Genomic DNA, 19472 nt, shown 5'->3' on the forward strand with positions numbered 1-19472 from the left:
CCCTCCAGAATGTTGCCAAGTAACTTGCACTTAGATTTATACGGGGGCGGAAACGTCATGTATTTGTGTCTTTAACGAAAGAGTGTTTGGGTATATTCATAGAGAACGATTTATTAAATTAATATTTATTTATTATTATTTAGGGTTAGGTTAGGTTAAGACACTTTCTGGGACGAGCGCTGCGGCCCCGGGTTAGGTTAGTTAAGACACTTACTTGGCCGAGCGCTGCGGCTTGGACAGGCTAGGGGGCCGAGCGCTGTGGCCACATGGTCAATTATATCCATGTCTAACAAATAAGATCCATGTACAAAATTGAGAGGAGGGAGGGGGACGGGGGCGGGGGGGATCCAAAAATCGTTCTCTAGGAATATACCCGAACCGGTATTTGGGGTCCGTCCTAGTGAAATTTTTAAAAGATAATCAATAGTGTCAATGAGCAGAAAACGATAAAAATTAAGAACTGGCCAAAACAAATTTTTCATAGGATCACACATGGAACTATATACAGGAACGCCCAACTCAGATATACGCATATTATGGCTTGTACAATGGGACTGGGTGGAATGTAAACAAACCCAGTGCCCCCACAGGAGTTAAAGGGAAAGGACCACAGCTCTGATTTGATATTACATTCCAACAAAAATTAAGTTAATATATCAAGTTAGAGCGAATACTTAAAATTTTTGGCTTTCTGGTCAATATGGAAAATACAATAGCAATATATTCTTATTCCACCTTTTGGGCCCTTTCCCCCAAAAATGATGCGTTGCCCCGAAATTCCTTGTATTGATCTCCTCCCACTGCAGTACACAGATTTGACGCATGATAAATTAATACTAAATAATATATGTTATTTAAGTCTGAAAATGATCAATTATCCATATTTTTACAAAAATCCAATGTTATTTTTGGTAATAATTGCTTGAATTGACTAGTTCTGTCTTAGATTTTTCAGGATTTTTTTTAGTACTTTAGGTGAGATTTTTCATATTTTAGAGTTGGTCTTTGAAGTCTCACAGTCTTCCTCAACCCCAGTAAGTCAATCATTGATTGTCAATAACTCATTTGTCCAAAGCATTTTTTGTTTAAGTATAGATAGTCCTTTTTCAGTTAAAACACGCATGATAAACTTAAACTGCAAAAATATTTTCCAGAGTGCACATGATTTGATTAAATGAAGTGAACTACTGCATACGTCTATTAGGATTAGAAATTAGAATCATTGATTTGGATATAAATGTTCCAGTTAGGAATGTTTAAGTGAATGAGAGAAGAATATTAAATAAAAAAAGCTGGTGCCTGTCTCAATTATATAGGCTGAGTTGCTAATGGGAAAGCAGAAAGGAAAGACGTTGTCAGTTGTTAAGTCTTAAGATTACCGTAACTTCATACGCATTTTTCAGATATAATGTGAATCACGTTTGTTAAACAAGACGCAAATTGTAAATATAATTTTGTACATGATGTCAACATTCGTACGTTCAAGTTCTTTGAACAATAATGGTGTTACAGCTATTAAACATCCTGAGGATGGTTTTGTGGAGAATGAGGAGAATGGAGAAAATGAGGAATATAAAATGGAGGTTGACGACGGAGATGTGTTTAACAACAACACGGACGATAATAAAGAATATGGTTCAGATAATAAAGAAGATCCAGGAGCAACAAATCAAAGGTGAAAAATTTATTATAATGGTACCAGGTACATGCGGGAGAGAGGGGGGGGGGTCAAACAGCGTTTCCTAGCAAATTCAGAATTTACTGGGGAACGCTATTTGACCACCCCCTCTCTCCTATCAATTTTGTACAGACAGCTTCATGGTCAACCCTAGCCGCGGTGCTCGTCTTACTAGCCAGTCCTTATCGCAGGGCCCGGTCCTATCAGCATTCTCGCTGCAACGCTTGGACAGGGCCTATACATGGTCGATCAACCTTTCAAAACCCTGAATTAATACAAAATCGATGTTATGAATATTGTTGAACATGGGTCTTGTACTAAAGGTGTGGGGGGGGGGGGGGTCTATAGGGCAGAGCCGGCCTAATTCATCCCCCCCCCATTTTAGTCTCTTCATTCCTACGAACGTTTTTTGATTAACAGAAGTAAAGCTTTAATCTTTGTTCGAATTTTACTGCAAGTCTGAAAATTCGACATTTTCTATTAATAGATACCATTTAGTGGTTTAAAGACCTACACTTATTTAAAATATATCTCTGCATTCACATATTTATTCAGATAAATTAAAATATCAGGTTTCAAGTATAGAAGTGAATAAAACTGTTAATTTGTCATGCGCTCTATTTTAATATAATCTTTTTCATTCAATATGTCCTCAATTGTTAGTGATGCATTTTTCAGCCTTGCTACTTTATAGCTTACATCCATTAATCAATCTTTTTACGTCAACATCGATTGCTACAATTGCTATTTAGCTTAAATAACTTTTATTATATATAAATGATTATGATTTGGTCTATAGCATCTCGAATTTAAAGTGACATGTTATTGATTAATTTCAATTCTAGGTTCTCTGCAAAATTGACTTGCGCATTTCTACTACATACTAGAACAAATTTTTATTCAGATAAAAATCTCTAGGGTACCGTTGTGAATCAGGCATCTTTGCATGGAGGATAATTTGTGACTACACTTAAAGTCCCTTTAAGATCTATTTTAGAATTGCTGTTGATATCACCAATCACCATTTTATGAACCAAGAAAACAAAATCGTTTGTGTGTTGGAAGAGGATAATTATGTATGTCGAATTGTGCAGTGTTGTATGATAATGTACATTGTACATCGACTAACCGAAACAGATCAAATTACAAAATTTTCAAGAAATTAATTGTTTTTGCGTGTTAACTTAATTCTTCAATTTTTCTTTTTTTCTGGTCTAATCTTATTTTCATCAAAATCTTCTATACAACTATAATGTGAATTTTAGACATACCTTTGTTGCTGCAATAAGAACAAATTTAAGTATATTTTTGTGCTTATGTTATAAAACATTTGATTTTTAAGACAATTAAAAGTGTTTAGTGTCCAAATGAGTCGATTTATAGCAAAAAATCAGAATACATTAATTAAGTTCATTATCATAATGAAATCAAGACATACGCAAGGCAAAAATATAATTATCTCAGCCTCTAAAATATCCAACTGCCTACCCCCCCTCCCTTGGCTCTTTTGCAGATGCGAAAGAAAAGTCTGTGAAATGTGGATAGAGATGGGCGCGTTCGTTTTTTCCTTCATTTCTTTTGTTAATCCTTCATGAACGGCCCATTTCGTTCGTTTTTTCAATAGTTCAAAAAAATTGCTTTCGTTCGTTTATTTTCCATCTATTTCGTTTGTTTTCTCACTTAACAATCGTTCAGTAAAATCGCCCGTTCAGAGAAAATACTATAGTTTTTTTATTTTTCGTAAAATTCGTTCATTCAGGAAAAAACGAACAAAATCGTCCTTTGAACGTTCAATATCGTTCGAACGATTTTAAATCATCCGTTTTTTTCGGTCGTTTTAAAAAACGATAATCTTTTAATTTATCTGAACCATACATGTGATCGTCCATTGTTCGTTTTTTCTGAACGACACCCTTTTTCACAAAAATTTTCGTTCGTTCAAAAAAAGACGCCCATCTATACCTGTGGATCGGTAGTTGTCAATTACTTCAAATTTTTACCCTTTTTTCTAACAACAGTTTATTAACATGTAAAAATGGGTATAAGATAACTCAAAATACACGAATTTAAATTCAATATTAGACCTTGTGCAAGTGTCAAATTGAATTTTATTGATCCCTTGTCTAAACTTGTATTTTTCGAGGTCTGAGTTCCTTGTGAATGCTGATGAACTACCACAGATCAAACTTGAAGCAGACATTGTTCAAGAGCAACCAACATTTTCTCAAGTAAGCCTAGGATCAGGATTAATTGATGACAGAGTTTAGCCTTTTTTAGAAGGTTAGAGCATGTTACGATTGGCAAGCATTAGCAATGTAGATATCGGGAGTACGTTATACTTTGACGGACAAGTTTGTATGTCAGGAGATAAGGCAAAGTTTGGGAAGGGGGGGGGGGTTGAATAACATTTAATAGAATCATATTTGACTCAATTGAATTATACAATGGACATTGGACAAGACTACCAGATTATGACAAAACTGTCAAAACGACTAAAAATGTAGTTGGCGTTAATGTTGATGAATGCCCAGACCATGGCCCTTGTTTTTCTTTGCGAGCATATTTCTATATATAACAATAAGTAAAGCTTTAGGTCTAATTTTGTCAAGGATGAGTTAGATATCAAGGATGAACCCATAGACATAGAAGGTTCTGATGAAGTAGATCATGGAAAAGATAAATATCCAAGAAGCTGTTACGCGCCTGGAAAAAATAATAATCAGGATGGGTAAGGTTTTTTGGATTTCACAATATAATATTTTTATTTACTTATTTTCTGGATTTAAGAATTTGTTTATTTACTTTACGAAAAATAGGTATATTGAATAAGACTTTGCTCACAGAAGATTATATTCTGTAATAATTAGCAAATTTTTTCATCAAATAGCACCGAAAAAAATATTAAGGTTCAACTTATAAATATACATTGGATAATATAAATTTCGACCGTCTCTCTGTTTGTTTGTATTCTATATACGTTTAAATTGCCAAACAGATCGGACACAATTTTTGTCTGGCAACTTTCATAACCCAAGAAATGGAATAAGTCGAAATTGCCTGGAAAAAATATCGACATATCTTATTTTTGAAAATCCACTATTTAAACAAAAAAGCCGCGAAAATTTGGTTTTAGAGAGTGAAGTAAAAGGTGACTTGAAAAGAAACAGTTATAAGATAAATTACTTAAAAGCGCTATAAAAGTCTATTAAGTAGTAACCTTAGTAATTATTCTTAATTTTTCACTCTTCTAACGCAAAAAGTTATTTTTATATAATTTATGTCTCAAGGTTTTCAAGTTTTAATCAAAATGTTCAAATTTGGCTTGAAAACAACATAAGCCAAAGAACTTGTTAGAACCGCTTTCGAATGGCGTCTTCTTCTCAACTTTAAATTCCATTTTTTTATTAAAAATTTAGAAATTTTATTTTTATTATTCCATTGAAAATATTTTTTACCCAAGAAATAAAGTTAAAATATTTGATATTTTGAATAAGGTTTGGCAAGTATTTGACAGTACAGGAGATGGTTCGCCTTCACTTTGATCCGGAAATATGTAAAATAGATTTATCTAAGAAACCAGTTATGCTTCTTGAAAAAGGTAAATTCCATATTTGATCTCTAATTACATGATCAGGTTTTAAGTGGAAAAACTAAAAAACATCTTTGAAAATATTGACCAAAAATGTATATGAAAATGGTGATATTTAATAAATAAAGTCTATTTGACAGATTTTAGCTTTTATATAAATGTTTTCCGGTTCTTATTCTCTTTGAACGTTGAATTGTTAGAAATACAATTTCATCAATATATATAAATTTGGCTTGTCTGTCTGGGTGTCTGTTTGTTTGTTTGTATCCAATAAACGTCAAAACGGCTGAACCGATAGGGCCCAAATTTTTTGTGGGATATCACGTGACCACAGTCCGAAGGTTTATGAATGATAAAAATAAAAATGTGTTTTAAATGTTTTTAATTTTGTGAAAAAAAATTTAATTCTTAAAAATCAGCGCATTTTTTTTAAAAATCCGCAAAAATTTTTTCTTTGTTTTAAAATGTTAACAAAAAGAACATGTTCACAATTTAAATAGAAGATGGGCGCGAAGCGTCCTAAAAAGCCTAGTATTTAAAATATCTGTATTCTGCAATAATACCCAAAAAAGTTGAATAATGAAGTAACCCCTTCAAGTATAATGTGTTGTTCGATTTCTTTATCGGAAAAATGGAAATCATTGTAGAAATTCGTAGATTAAAAAGTTTGAAATTTTTTGAAATTTTATAATTTAGTTGATAATTACTGGCCAATAAACTACCAAAAGGAAAAGGAGAAGATTGTTAATAGCAGTGATCACATACAGGTATACCAACCCAGCTCAACCATAGCAGATAAATTCGTTATTTTAAAGTTATACAATATTACAAAAATGTTCAATACATGCCTTACCAGAATACAAGTCCACATTCCACAATATTTGTCTGATATGAACAAATTTTTATAATTAATCCTTTCAAAGTTTTTAATTAAAAGAATATTTCAGGTTTTCAAGGAAGAAATAAACCCGGACTGGGAGATAGTGGCAGAACAAGAGATTTTGGAGGCCAATAGGTTAATATTTCTTGATGGGTAGTAGGCCAAAATACGTTAATGTTGCTTGATTCTGGAGGCCAAAAGGTTTATATTTCTTTATTGAGGAGGTCAATGCCCATTAATATTTCTTGATTCTGGAGGCCAATAGGTTAATATCTCTTGATTCTGGAGGTCATTGGGTTAATATTTCTTGATGGGTAGTAGGCCAAAATAGGTTAATGTTTCTTGATTCTTGAGGCCAAAATGTTTATATTTCTTTATTGACGAGGTCAATGCCCACTAATATTTCTTGATTCTGGAGGCCAATAGGTTAATATTTCTTGATTCTGGAGGTCATTGGGTTAATATTTCTTGATGGGTAGTAGGCCAAAATAGGTTAATGTTACTTGATTCTGGAGGCCAAAAGGTTTATATTTCTTTATTGAGGAGGTCAATGCTCATTAATATTTCTTGATTCTGGAGGCCAATAGGTTAATATTTTTTGATTCTGGAGGTCATTGGGTTAATATTTCTTGATGGGTAGTAGTCCAAAATAGGTTAATGTTTCTTGATTCTGGAGGGCAAAAGGTTTATATTTCTTTATTGAGAACGTCAATGCCCATTAATATTTCTTGATTCTGTAAATAAGGATTTTTTACCCCCCTAGAATTTTTTTTACCCCCCTAGAAAAATATCATGGTGTATATCAAATTATTGGTTTTAGTTGGGTTTGATTTGCATTTTCCACTCATTTTTGGCATTTACAAACTCTATCAAATAAAGGCTTCATTTTTATCTTTCAGCTTTCACCTTGTTTTATATTCATTATAGTCATTCATTTTACATCAACTACAAAGATCTGTAAAAAAATGAATTTATTTTTAGTAACATAACAAATAGTTTTACTCTAAGAGGAAAAAGATGTTACTTTTTTAAATCTTTAGAAAAGCTACTCTGCAAAACTTTGAAAAAATATTGGCTTTGTTTTATTCTAATTTCCAGAGGCGCAACTAGCACTTTTGCTAAGGGGGGGGCAAAATATTATTTTGTAATGGTCTGTGGGGGGTGTAAGGGGGGCTTACCCCCCCCCCCCATTTAGAAAATTTTTTCAAAATAAAGTGCTTTTTTAAAGGTTTAATGTCGAAAAAAGGAAATTTTCAGTTGTTGCATTGAGATTTGGCTGTGTTCAATTTAAATAGCTTTTTTTCGAGTGTTTTTTAAAAATTTATATTTTCAACAACTGTAAAATTAACGATATGAGTCAATCAATTCTTTTCATGTGTGCGCGGAGCGCCAAAGAAAATTTGTTAAATACCATGTTTAATTACAGATATAATTAAGAAATAATCATTTATATATTCTGAAAAAAACACATCAAAATATATATATAATTTTAATCATCTACATGGAAAAAGAACAGATAATGTTACGTTTTCTCCTGAAGTTATTGAATTTATGATTGATCATTCTAACCAACATTCATAATCTTATGTCATTTTCGATTTTATAGAAGTTCTTTCAAAAAGATTAACACTTTACAGTTATCAAATATGATTATCAGTTAGAAGTTTGTCTGGCTCAGTCTCAGAATGTTCTCTAGATTTGGAACTGAGTTTTTGGCACAAACTCAAATATTCTAATCCCTAAATCTTTGCACCGAGTGGTGTAAACCTTTGATATTTCAAACTTAGAATATTTTACCAAAAAAAATCATAGTTTGAATACAGTTCGGAACTTTTTTACATTAAATTTTTACAATAGCCTTTAGCCTTGAGGATTCAGAAAGATTTTATTTTTTTTAAACTAACCCTAGAAGAATACAATTTCTACAATAACTCTATTGGTTTTATTATTCCTGACTCCTGTGATAATGATATTCGCCAGTCTTTCTTATCATTCTGCATGAGGGGGCGCGCCCCCCCTCTCAGGTGCTAGGGGAGGGCGCGTGCCCGGCCGCCCCCCCATTAGTTGCACCTCTGCTAATTTCTAATTTCTAAAATTTTCTTCGTCGTCGTCTATGTAGTATGCTAAGATCTTAAATACATCTAATATGGAAATGACATTATTTAGAAGTAAAAATGTTTTCTTCTGGCCCATACCCTTTTTTCTATTAAAAAAACATCTAATTGTATTGACATTGACTATTACTTTAGAATTTAGAATAATATCGAATATGTTGACTTAAAATCTGAAATATCTGAAGTATCTGCACATTTAAATTATTTTCGTGCAAATTTTAAAGATATTCTATTTTAAAATCAACCTTTTTTTAAAAACAAATTCTGGGGGGGGGTAATTACCTCCAGGATTCTAGGGGGGGGGGGGGGAAAAAACCCCACAAACCAATTCCTAATAGGTTAATATTTCTTGATTGGGAAGGCCAAAGGTTTCTAATTCTCGATTCTAGAGGCCAAAAGGCTAATATTTGAAATCGAAAAAAATGAGTTTGAAAACATCAGGGGGGGAAATGGAATATGTTTGACAAAATCAAATGATAGCGATATTTTTTTTCACTGCTAGTTTTGCGTTGGTTTATTATCGGTTTTTTTAAATTTAGAGATTGGAGTAAGAACTATAGAGTTGTGGAGGAGCATCAGAAGGAAAACAAAGATATTTTATGAACTGATATTCCTAACATTTTTTTATTCAAATACGCGTATCTTGAACGAATTTTTCTAAAATGTTCTTCATTTAACCGTCTTAAAGAGACAAATTAGATATTCTATCAAAAGTGTTAAGAGATTTTAATTTAAAATATTTTCCATTTGCCCTGCTTTTGTCCTGTAATCCACTTCTACGGTTTTTGTTGTTTTATTTCTCGGTTAAATATGAAATATCTGGGTCTAGAAACCTGGTTCATTGAGTCGTGTTAGATCTGGTCGAGAGAAGAGTAAACTCCAAGAGGCCGAGGATACTGACGAGGATATTGATGACCCAGAGTCTCATGAGGGCAAGTCTAATTCACCAGGTGAAGATGATGAGAGCGATCCCGAGAATGATGATACAGATGAAGATGATGCGCAGGAGGAGCATAATGATGATGATGATGATGACGACGACGACGATTTTGATGATGAGGATTTCACTATTAAAGGCAGGAGAAGAGTGCACAGGTTTGTTTAAACATTTAATTATAAAACCTATAATTGCTCGTGAAAGGATTAAAAACATGTTACTTGGAATTAGGTTTTTTTGGGTAGGGGGGGGGGGGGGGGGTTAGAACCAAAATATTTTAAAAGGGTAGTTGTAATTTCAAATGACTTCCATTTGAAGAAAGGTACCCTGCAAACATTTATAAATAAAAACTAACTTGAAATTACGTCTATCTGCCCTTTAATTTACAATTTTTTCGAATATGTTAACCTGTATAATCCAGCTTTTAAAAAGATCTTTAAGTTCCTCCAGTATTAGTCATGATTCTGATGGTGTTTTTATATTTAGTTTGAGTCCTGATCTTGAGGATATCAAAGACAACCTAAGAATACTGGATGTAGATGATGAGGATTCCTTGGACCAGGTTTTTAAAATTCTAAAAATAGAACTAAAATTTATTTTAACAAACATTCTAGAAAAGTTCTATAGATTAAACCAATATCATGGTTTATTTTTTTAGTCTGAGTTAAAGGTGGAGATGGGAGAAAATGATATTAACTTCGAAGATATAAAGATAGTTGATATTGGAGGATTTCAGGTTGGTGAAAAGTTTTCGTAGATTTCTACCGGTCCATATTTGCACAAAGTGAATCACTTTGATATTTGCATGCATTTACACTGCTTAGAAGAACAACATCTCAGCTTGAAATAAGAGACCTTCTTTTCCAAATAAAGGATTGTTAGCAAAGCTTGTATTTGAGTCACGTGGTAAAGTGTAACGGCTCAATGCCCCCTCATGTGTAAAGATTTCCACTCCTTGATTTGTAAACCCTACAGTTTTACATGAAGAGGCTAAATTATTATGAATTTTTCTTACTACAAAATAGCTAAGCTTGTTTTTTTTCTGATAGATTGAAACGTTTGGTGACTACTCTAGATGTCCTAAATGTATGAAACATATCAAGTCAACGTTTATCATTAGACACATCAAGCTACATGACATACCTGTCCGCACCCTCAAGGTAAGCTTTAACTTTAAAAAGTGTCGGATATTCAAGACACAATTGTTAATCTGAAAGAAAACGCACCACAAAAAAATGTTGATGTCTTTTTTTGGAAGCAAAAGGTTAAATGCGTCATTTTTGTTATTTAATTATTTCTTACTGATCAAAAAATGTATTATTTCAAAGAAAAGAAAAAAATATACGTCAATCCTAAACCAGCTTTTTGTTAATGAACTAGTAAACCAAAGCTGAACGCTCAATGGACGCTCGAATCATCTTTATTATATTTTCAGTGTCCGTATAAGTCTTGTAAAACAACTTTTACTAGAACCAACAACTTGTACAGACACCTTAAGGTAAGTTTTTAAGTAAACAAATTGTTTAGTCATTTTTTAATTGCCAAGTTTTTTTAAACTTTTTATTGTAGCCTTGCAGCAATAAACAAAAAAACTTCGTTAGTGTAGCTGCTTTATCTCTGAAAAATTTGCCCTCAAGGTGGAGCTTTTGTGCTGTGATCAAAGAGAATAGAATATACATTAGAGTGGAATTTAATAGAAAAAAGTGTAAAACGGCCATTTTGTTGTACCGAGGGATTGTCTAAATTCCACTCTAATATATATTCTATTCTTTTGTGCTGTGACTCACAGGTTCAACCACAATCTCCATGTTTTGCAGACCTATGGATTATTTTAAACCCTCTTACATTCTTTGGTGGTCATACCCTGTAATGATAACTTTAATTTATCCATACACTTAAAAGTGCCAACATAGCATATCAAGAACAAAGGTTTCAAGATTAACGAATAACGATAATCTAAATTAAAGCTCCGGGACATGTTTTCAGATTGGTATTGATATATAGGTACAAATTAAACTATTTTTACCGGCGTTTTTTATTAAAATTAAGTACGAAGACGGCAACCACTGATTTTCATTGGTTAGTAGAATATCCTTCATATTGAACCTTATAACTTTAATATTTTATTTAGGCTGTCCATAATGCCCCCATGCCATACATCTGTATTTACAAGGAGTGTGTACTCAAGTTTAAAGAAAGCAAGGTAATATTTCTAACGGATACAAAATAATGGAGTATAAAAATATGTGGACTAGGTTTTAGTTCAAATTGATCAATCGCTTCAAACTTCAAATCCCTTTATCTATGTTACCTGATATCTAGTTGCAAAGATTTCAGACTCAGAAAATGTTAATTTAATTACATAACATAATACATAAAGAAATAAACTTCACAAATGTTTCTCGATTTCATCTGCGAATTTTAGATTAATTCAGGGAGTACATTTTTTATTTCCTTCCAGGCCAAAAACCAACCCGGAGCCAGGTCTCGCATAATAAATAGATAAGGCATATTGTTAGTAGTTGATTAAAGTTTTTTACATAATGATGATAATTAAGAGTTTACGAGATCACGTGAGAAGCGTTCATCGAGAACCAACCAGAAGAGAAATAGAGGACTTGGACGGAGCTGACGATAAATACAAGGTTTGATGGTTCTAATAATTCGTCCATAATCAATGAATATACTCAATGGTTATTTGGCGTGATGGGAAGTCTATCGACACTAAAATAACTAATTTGTAATACAAAAATATTATTTGGTAATATGTTTGTTTAGAATCCCCAAGAACAATTAAAAACCTTAGAGTGAAAAAGAAGAAATCATCAGTTGATTTTTTGGGGGGAAACTTAGTAAAAGTCGATCTTAAAGAAAGTTTTATTTTTAAGTGCGAGTTTCCGGGCTGTGGTAAGGAGTATGGAAAACGTCAACATCTTAAAGAACATTTCAGGTAGCTTGTCAATTACACGGCGATGCATTGAATTAAAAAAAATTAATTAAAAAGATAAAATGTAAAAAATTCTATATTTAATTTATTTTCTGCAGAAAACATACTGGAGATATGAGATATTCTTGTGAGGTCTGTGGAGAACGCTTTTTTGTTCACGGTCACATGAAGCGTCATCTGTACAGCCATACAGGCATTAAGCCTCATGCTTGCAGGTAAAGTCTTAAAGTTAAAACTGCCTTTGATCCCGAATCCTTTTTGATCTGTCCTATATCTACGGATCTGAATCCCTTGTAACCTTTTTATTTGTAATTTAAAATATCTTTTAGTTGTCCAAACTAATTTTAACTTTTTAAGTACAGTATCTCTCGTATCTTTTCAGGGTTGAGGGGTGTATTTGTTTCATGATTAATACTTCCTTTATCCTTTAACTAAACAATTGTGCATTTGATGCGAGTTCTATCAATTTTTTTTCATGAATTAATTGTTTTTATATTTCTTATAGTTTGAACATCGTCGTAAAAAGCTAGGCCTGTCTAACCTGCAAGTTTGCAAAATTTCTTTCCTTTAAAATAAGAACCAATTTTTTTTACTGAAAAGTGAAAATTACTTTATTTATTTATAAAAATTTGATGTTGTGTTTTGATTTGAGTTTGAAAGGAATATCTTAGTTTTACGATAATGCGAATAGACTTAATTCATTATATTAATTAGTAAAACTAAAAATTATTAAGATGGAAGTGCGGAGCTATATTTGCATCATACGGAGGGAGGATGAAACACGAGAGAGCGCAGCACAGTGAGAACCCATACAAGCTAGAGTGTGATATATGTGGTAGACCTTTCAGGTTTGTGAGTATAACACACTTGGGGAATCCGAAGTATTATTTTTGGAAAATAGAAAATCAAAATAAGTTTTATTCACGAAAGTGCAGGGAAATTGCAGGTTTATTTTAATTCACTAGAAAGGATCTAGTCGAAATTATATTATTGCTTTCCAGATTTGCTATGATTTATAATTAATGTAGTGTAACATTTTATTCACTTTTTTCATCGACTTAAACAGCAAATTTAAAATTATCAATCGACAAATCACACATATTTAAGGCTCAAACGTTAATCACTAGATCCACAGTTTTGATGTCAGCTGTACGATGAATATGTTTAAGGTTTGACCGTGAGCTGGATAAACACAAATTGACCCATATGGCGCCTAGTGAACGAATCGCCTATAGATGCTCTTTTTGCGGAATCATCTTTGACAGTATTTCCCATAGGTACTTTATCCTTCAATACCCCTAGACAGTATCCCATAGGTACTTTATCCTTCAATACCACTAGACAGTATCCCATAGGTACTTTATCCTTCCATACCCCTAGATAGTTTCCCATAGGTACTTTATCCTTCCATACCCCTAGACAGTATATCCCATAGGTACTTTATCCTTCCACACCCCTAGACAGTATATCCCATAGGTACGTTATCTTTCCATACCCCTAGAAATATTTCCCATAGGTACTTAAAAGCCTTCCATACCCCTAGACAGTATATCCCATAGGTACTTTAACCTTTCATACCACTAGACAGTATATCGCAAAGGTACTTATCCTTTACCGGTAGCTTAAATTGACTGCATAAGTGAAATGGGTCTGATTACAGTGCAAACTTTTACAAGTTGTGAGAGTAAGAAAAGAGTTTGTCTTTTGTTTTTTGCCCTTATGGCCGTTATTATGATATAAACCAAAATTTACAGTCATCTAACTTAATAATTACAGAGAAAGGCACGAGCAGAGACACAAGGACAATGACAGCTTTCAGTGTGAGGATTGTCTAAAATTTTTCAAGAACGAAAAGAATTTAAGACATCACTCTAAAGCCCATCATGAACAGAAAACGGAAAAGAAGGTGAGATCACTGAGACCTTTGTATAATGCATTAAAATCTCGGATGTGCATTTAGCCACTGTTAAGTAATCCTTAATTTAAAGATTTTGCCATTTCTCGAAATACAACCCATTTTAAATTAACAGAGTTGTGAATTTTCTAAAAGTAACTCTAATCTAATCTTTTACTATAAAAAGGGGTGATGGATAATGAGCTTCAACGATTATGACTTTCTTTAATTTAATGATCACATATGACTACGTTGGCAAGAGTAAACAAATATGAAGAGGGGGGATTAAAAACATTACAAAAGTAGGAAATGAATAAACCTGAATCTATTTTTTTCAGAAAACCGGAAATAAGAACCAAGAAAAGAAGGAACGAAAAGAACCTCCGAAGTATCCTTGTCACATGTGTGATATTCCAATCATGTTTGCACTCACCGCACTTAGGAGACATCTTGCAAGGTAAACACTATACAGGGTGTCACACAAACGGTTGGTGATGGAGTATCAAATTTTTGTAAAACTCTGATGCAACTCATGCAAATAAGATTTTTGTTGAAATGTTTGCATTGTTTTGTTGTAACCTCTTGTCCAAGCCGCTTTTTCACGTGAAGTCAAAATTTGAATAAATTTGTCTTCATTAAACCTAGCAATATTGAGAAAATCTATATTGGACTTAGTGCTGCAACGTATTTGCATAGACAAAAATTGCATTACATAAAACTGCATAGAAGCTTTGGACACTAAGAACATTTCTAAACTAAGTATGTAAAAAAAATATATATTTTAACTGATTTTTTTAACAATGAAAATAAGATATGATTTTCATCAGAATAATTCCAAAACAAAATCTTCCACGAACATCAGAGCAACCTCTAGTTTCCTTTAATAGAACACACTTCTGGAGATAGATGTCTAAAATCATTAATTAATCAGAAAAAAACATGCATCGTAAAAAAAGTTTTTTTTTTGTACAGCCTTGATGTATACAGAGTTTATTTGTTACTGAACATCGACAGGATAAAGTAGGATTTTATATCTTTTTTTAGTTGTAGAAAAAAACATTAAAGGGGACCTCTAAACCGTCTAAACTTATAACTGATCAAGGGACGAAGGACATTTTCTTAATTCTCATAAATCTACAAAAACGCTGGATACTAATGAAAACTTGACAAGTTGTTTTAGATTGAAGTATTTATAATTACTTTCAAGAAGTGAATATTTGAAAACCTCCTCGGACCGTGAAATATCTTATCCGAGGAACACAAAGATCTTTAGCTGAGTTGAGTTCACACTGTACACTAGCGTACACTCCTCGGACCGTGAAATATTCTATATCCGAGGAACACAAAGATCTTTAGCTGAGTTGAGTTCACACTGTACACTAGCGTACACTCCTCGGACCGTGAAATATTCTATATGCATATCCGAGGAACACAAAGATCTTTAGCTGAGTTGAGTTCACACTGTACACTAGCGTACACTCCTCGGACCGTGAAATATTTTATATCCGAGGAACACAAAGATCTTTAGCTGAGTTGAGTTCACACTGCACACTAGCGTACACTCCGGAATTACGGATATTCGTTATTTAGAGATATGAACAGGGAGTTCTCGAAGAAAATTCGAAGGTTTTAAGGGAACAGTTGTAAATCGGGCATTGCCATCTTTGCATGGAGGTTTACTTAAAATGACACTTGAAGTCCCTTAAAAGGAAAGCGTATCTCTAGGATTGGTTCAAAGTGGAAAAGTATTGTTTTTTTAAAATTAGCTTTAAACCTGATTTTAAATGACTTTTCATTTATAAAGTGGCATATTAGATTCAAATCAGCACCCTATAAACCTAAAAATTGATTATTTTTCATTGTAGTTTTCTTTAATATTGGCTTCATAGAAAAACGACGATATCTTCCTTATTGTTGCTTAGTTAATATGTTTAAAGGGTACTACTGTACATATCATTCTATGATATAAATGGCCACATGAATTTATGTTAACAGTCCCTTTAACTATTTATCCCTATTTTAGAAAGCACAGTACCAACTTTAAGTGTGATAAAGATGGATGCTCTAAAACATTTGCCAAACAGTATCAGGTTACCTTTTTTGAATTATTTCAGGGTTATATTGAGTGAAAAATAAGCCCCAGGCCCCACCCCCGTCCCCCACACACCGGTATGATTTTGAAACTTTTTAGAGAGACAAAAACAAATTGGATATCAGCTGGGAAGTTTTTGTTTCTTTTTCTCCAAAAATAAATTTTATTTACTAAAAAAGTTAATATTTATATAAACATAAGATAAGATCAAAGTAAGTGACCCCCCCCCATCTCTCTCGTTAAATTATTTGCTTAAAAAGAATTTGTATAATTTGACTAAACTATCCCAAGGGACAGATTAGTATAACAACCCGCCAAAGTAGTAAAAGTGGAGTGAAGGCAAAAACTGTTGTAACAAAAGGCACACACCTTCAGAATAAGTAATTCATTCCAACATATATTTTCTTCAGTTTGACGCTCATATGAAGCTGCACACCCATCGGAATTGTCACATTTGCGGAAAGGATTTTAAACGAAAACAGAACGCTGATATTCATCTCATGGGAGTTCATGGCTTTACAAAGGAAAGCCTACAGTCCTTAGGAAGATAAATAGGATAAAAGTTGGGCGCACATTTACCAACAAAGTGGGACGAGTAAATTTTTTTTGTACATATAAAACGTTTTGAACAAAGACTGAATTAATCCAAACATCACTTTAAAACTAGTCAGGTTGTTGAAGCTAGTCAGAAACTTTTAAAACATTTTTCTAGTCTAAAGTTAAATGTGTAAAAATATTATATTGAATATAATGTTTATTGTATATTCTTCAAACAATGAACGGTATTTGATCTGAAAACAAAACCAAAGAATTTGTAAAATTAGTTTACCAAATTTTTATTTGTGATATCTTTAAGGGCTCTGCAATGTAACCAGTGCTGTAATATAATGTTCTAATCATTTTTTTTTTGTGATTGTTAACGTTCATAATGCATAATATAAAATCATAATCTTAGTTGGAATGTAAGGGTTCATAACTAGATTAATTCTAAATCCAAAACCAAATGTACAAACGTACTGATCAAATATTTGAGCGTAGTGGAAGGTTATTTATTTTGACAAACTTTTGCAGTTTTATGGTTTTATGTTTTTGATATAGGTTCTTTTTTGTATCAAATAAAATTAACAAACCGAGAATTTTAGAAACTGGAATACTTCGCCAGTTATATTTTCATGCTAGATCTGACTCGTAACTGTAATTAGCGCTTTTGGTCAATTTGCTCAGTTCAGGGTAAAGAAGAAACGAACCTTAGTATATTTATAAAAAGTGTACTGCAGTTTCTGGTAGGAATCTATCAAAGTAGCAATTGGGTTGCTTACAATTGCTTACGGCTGTCATTGTTGTTCAATTTTGGGTGATAATGCTTGTCAATGAAAACCTCCTTCTCTACGTTCTAATAATCAGAAAATATAATTTTTAATATTCTGTTGCATTCTAAATGTGATGGTGCATGCGTGAAGTAACAGTTAATTATGTATTATTTGTTCATGAGAACTCCTAGTCATCTTTTTATTTAGTGTGAATAAAGAAATTATTTATTTAAGTCTTTGCTGTACAGTATATGGTTCTGAACCTGTTACCAAGCGTTTGTTCAAAGATTAGCTTTGTTGAAAAATATTGTGATTTTTTTCTTTTATTCTGTTAAATAAATTTAGTTATTATTAATTAATTCATTTTTGATCTGTTCTTTCAAGCGATTAATGCATATTTTTCACAAGGAAAAGTGCTAATTGTGTGGTTGTAATGCCGTGGATTTCTTAACTTTAAAAGGGACGGCTCGCTTAATAAGAAATTTGATTGAGGGTTAATATCAGCTCTCTTTCGGTGTTTGTTTTATCACTAACGATTTTTTGGCAAAAGAGTCTCCGTAAATTGTTCACCATCTTTTAAATCGCACTCTGTCCTTTACCAGGGGCAGTTTGTTTAGTTGAAAATGAAAATACAAGTATTATGTTTGAATTCAGGATCACTATAGTCTTCCTTAACGCTCAAAAATGTTCATGAGAGTCTGTAAACCTTTAAAACAATTTCAAGATTTCACTTTTCACGATTATTTATCTCACAGGTAGCCCCCGAAATCCATTAACCTTTTTTTTTTAAATTTAAGTTTTTTAGGGGTATCATGGGTTAAAAACTTTTCATACTTAAGTTATTAGAAAACAATGCCACAGTGCACTGTTTGTTAATTAGGTTAATACTATAAATCATTTTTCTTAATTGCAGTGGGTTGGTGGCTTGCTGAAGCTGAAATATAAAGTACAAAGTTACCCACACATGATCAGAGTTCAGAGACGACTAAGAATACTGTTTTATCATTAAAACATTCTTTAATCCCTGCTGCTACATTCTTGTTTTTCTTTGTCAAATCATTTGGTATACCATTGGAATTTGGAAGACCTAATTAATCTAAGGAGAAGAAAAACTATAATTCATGTCGTGTCGCCATCTAAGACTCGTCCTTTTTTTGGAAGGATGATACAGATGGAGAAATATCAACAGACATGTCCGGCCTAAATCTATATTCGTACAGGGTGTCCCAGTTAACATCGGTATTGAGAGATAACTTGAAAGTCGCCTTTGATTTCTGATATTTTGTGCATGGCAAAGAAAGTATAAAAACTAGGTTGTACGTCTTTTCTACCTTTCTCCTGTTTCAAAAATTGACAAAGATATTAGATATTAAGACAATTTTAATTCAATAAATAAATTGAAATTTGTACAAATTTTGCAATATCTCCGTCAATTTTGAAGATACAAAAATATTAGCCCTCATTTTGAAAATCTCAAGACCAGGCTTTTTCAATATTAGATTTGTAAACTGGAACACTGCAATTATTGTATTCATGAAAAAATGCCGCATGGATCGAAGACGATATAAAAGTCGTCACTTAATTCCCATGTTTATTGAGACACCCTTTCCATCACTTTCCTCTCAAAAACTTCATTGCACTTTTTATTTAAACACATACATGATAGTTGATCTTTCTTCACAACATCTATAGAGTGTCAAGTGTCAAAACCCTAAAAATTGGGATAGTCCCGGGTTTATGGGAAAATCCCAAAATCCGCGGGACTATCCCAGGCTTTTGGGTATCTGAAATTCAAAAATTTCAACCCGATGGTGTTGGGACTCTTGGTCTTTGGGACTGTCCCAGACTTTTAGGTCTCTGAGATTGAAAAATAAACCCTATTGTGTTAGGACTCTGGGTCTTTGGGACAGTCCAAAAGTCCCGGTACTGTCCCAGGTTATTGGCCGTCTGAGATTGAAATATAATCCCCATGGTGTTTGAATTCTAGGTCTTTGGGACAGTCGATTCACCGACAAAGGGTCAAACGACCCA

General features: G+C 32.8%; 1 protein-coding gene across 3 annotated transcripts; it reads left to right on the top strand.

Moving 5' to 3' along the window:
- The first annotated feature begins 1407 nt into the window (after positions 1-1407).
- Positions 1408-17796, top strand: LOC111716637 (zinc finger and SCAN domain-containing protein 2). Of its 3 annotated transcripts, none has more exons than XR_002768556.1 (23): positions 1408-1675; positions 3822-3906; positions 4288-4406; positions 5173-5276; positions 5964-6034; positions 6215-6282; positions 8801-8843; positions 9091-9356; positions 9685-9760; positions 9857-9934; positions 10248-10358; positions 10634-10696; positions 11330-11401; positions 11757-11843; positions 12087-12148; positions 12244-12360; positions 12880-12993; positions 13315-13422; positions 13922-14051; positions 14378-14496; positions 16063-16129; positions 16542-17175; positions 17536-17796. XR_002768556.1 is itself a non-coding variant. In XM_023492117.1 (22 exons), the coding sequence occupies exons 1-22, from the start codon at positions 1461-1463 to the stop codon at positions 16680-16682; spliced, it is 2316 nt and encodes a 771-aa protein (XP_023347885.1). In that variant the 5' UTR covers positions 1408-1460; the 3' UTR covers positions 16683-17796. The 3 variants fall into 3 exon arrangements, 1 of the variants encoding a protein (XP_023347885.1); XR_002768557.1 differs by having other exon boundaries at positions 16542-17165; XM_023492117.1 differs by having other exon boundaries at positions 16542-17796.
- The last annotated feature ends 1676 nt before the right edge of the window (positions 17797-19472 follow it).

The sequence above is a fragment of the Eurytemora carolleeae genome, unplaced genomic scaffold (assembly GCF_000591075.1).
Source record: "Eurytemora carolleeae unplaced genomic scaffold, Eaff_2.0 scaffold1, whole genome shotgun sequence".
NCBI classification, from domain to species: domain Eukaryota; kingdom Metazoa; phylum Arthropoda; class Copepoda; order Calanoida; family Temoridae; genus Eurytemora; species Eurytemora carolleeae.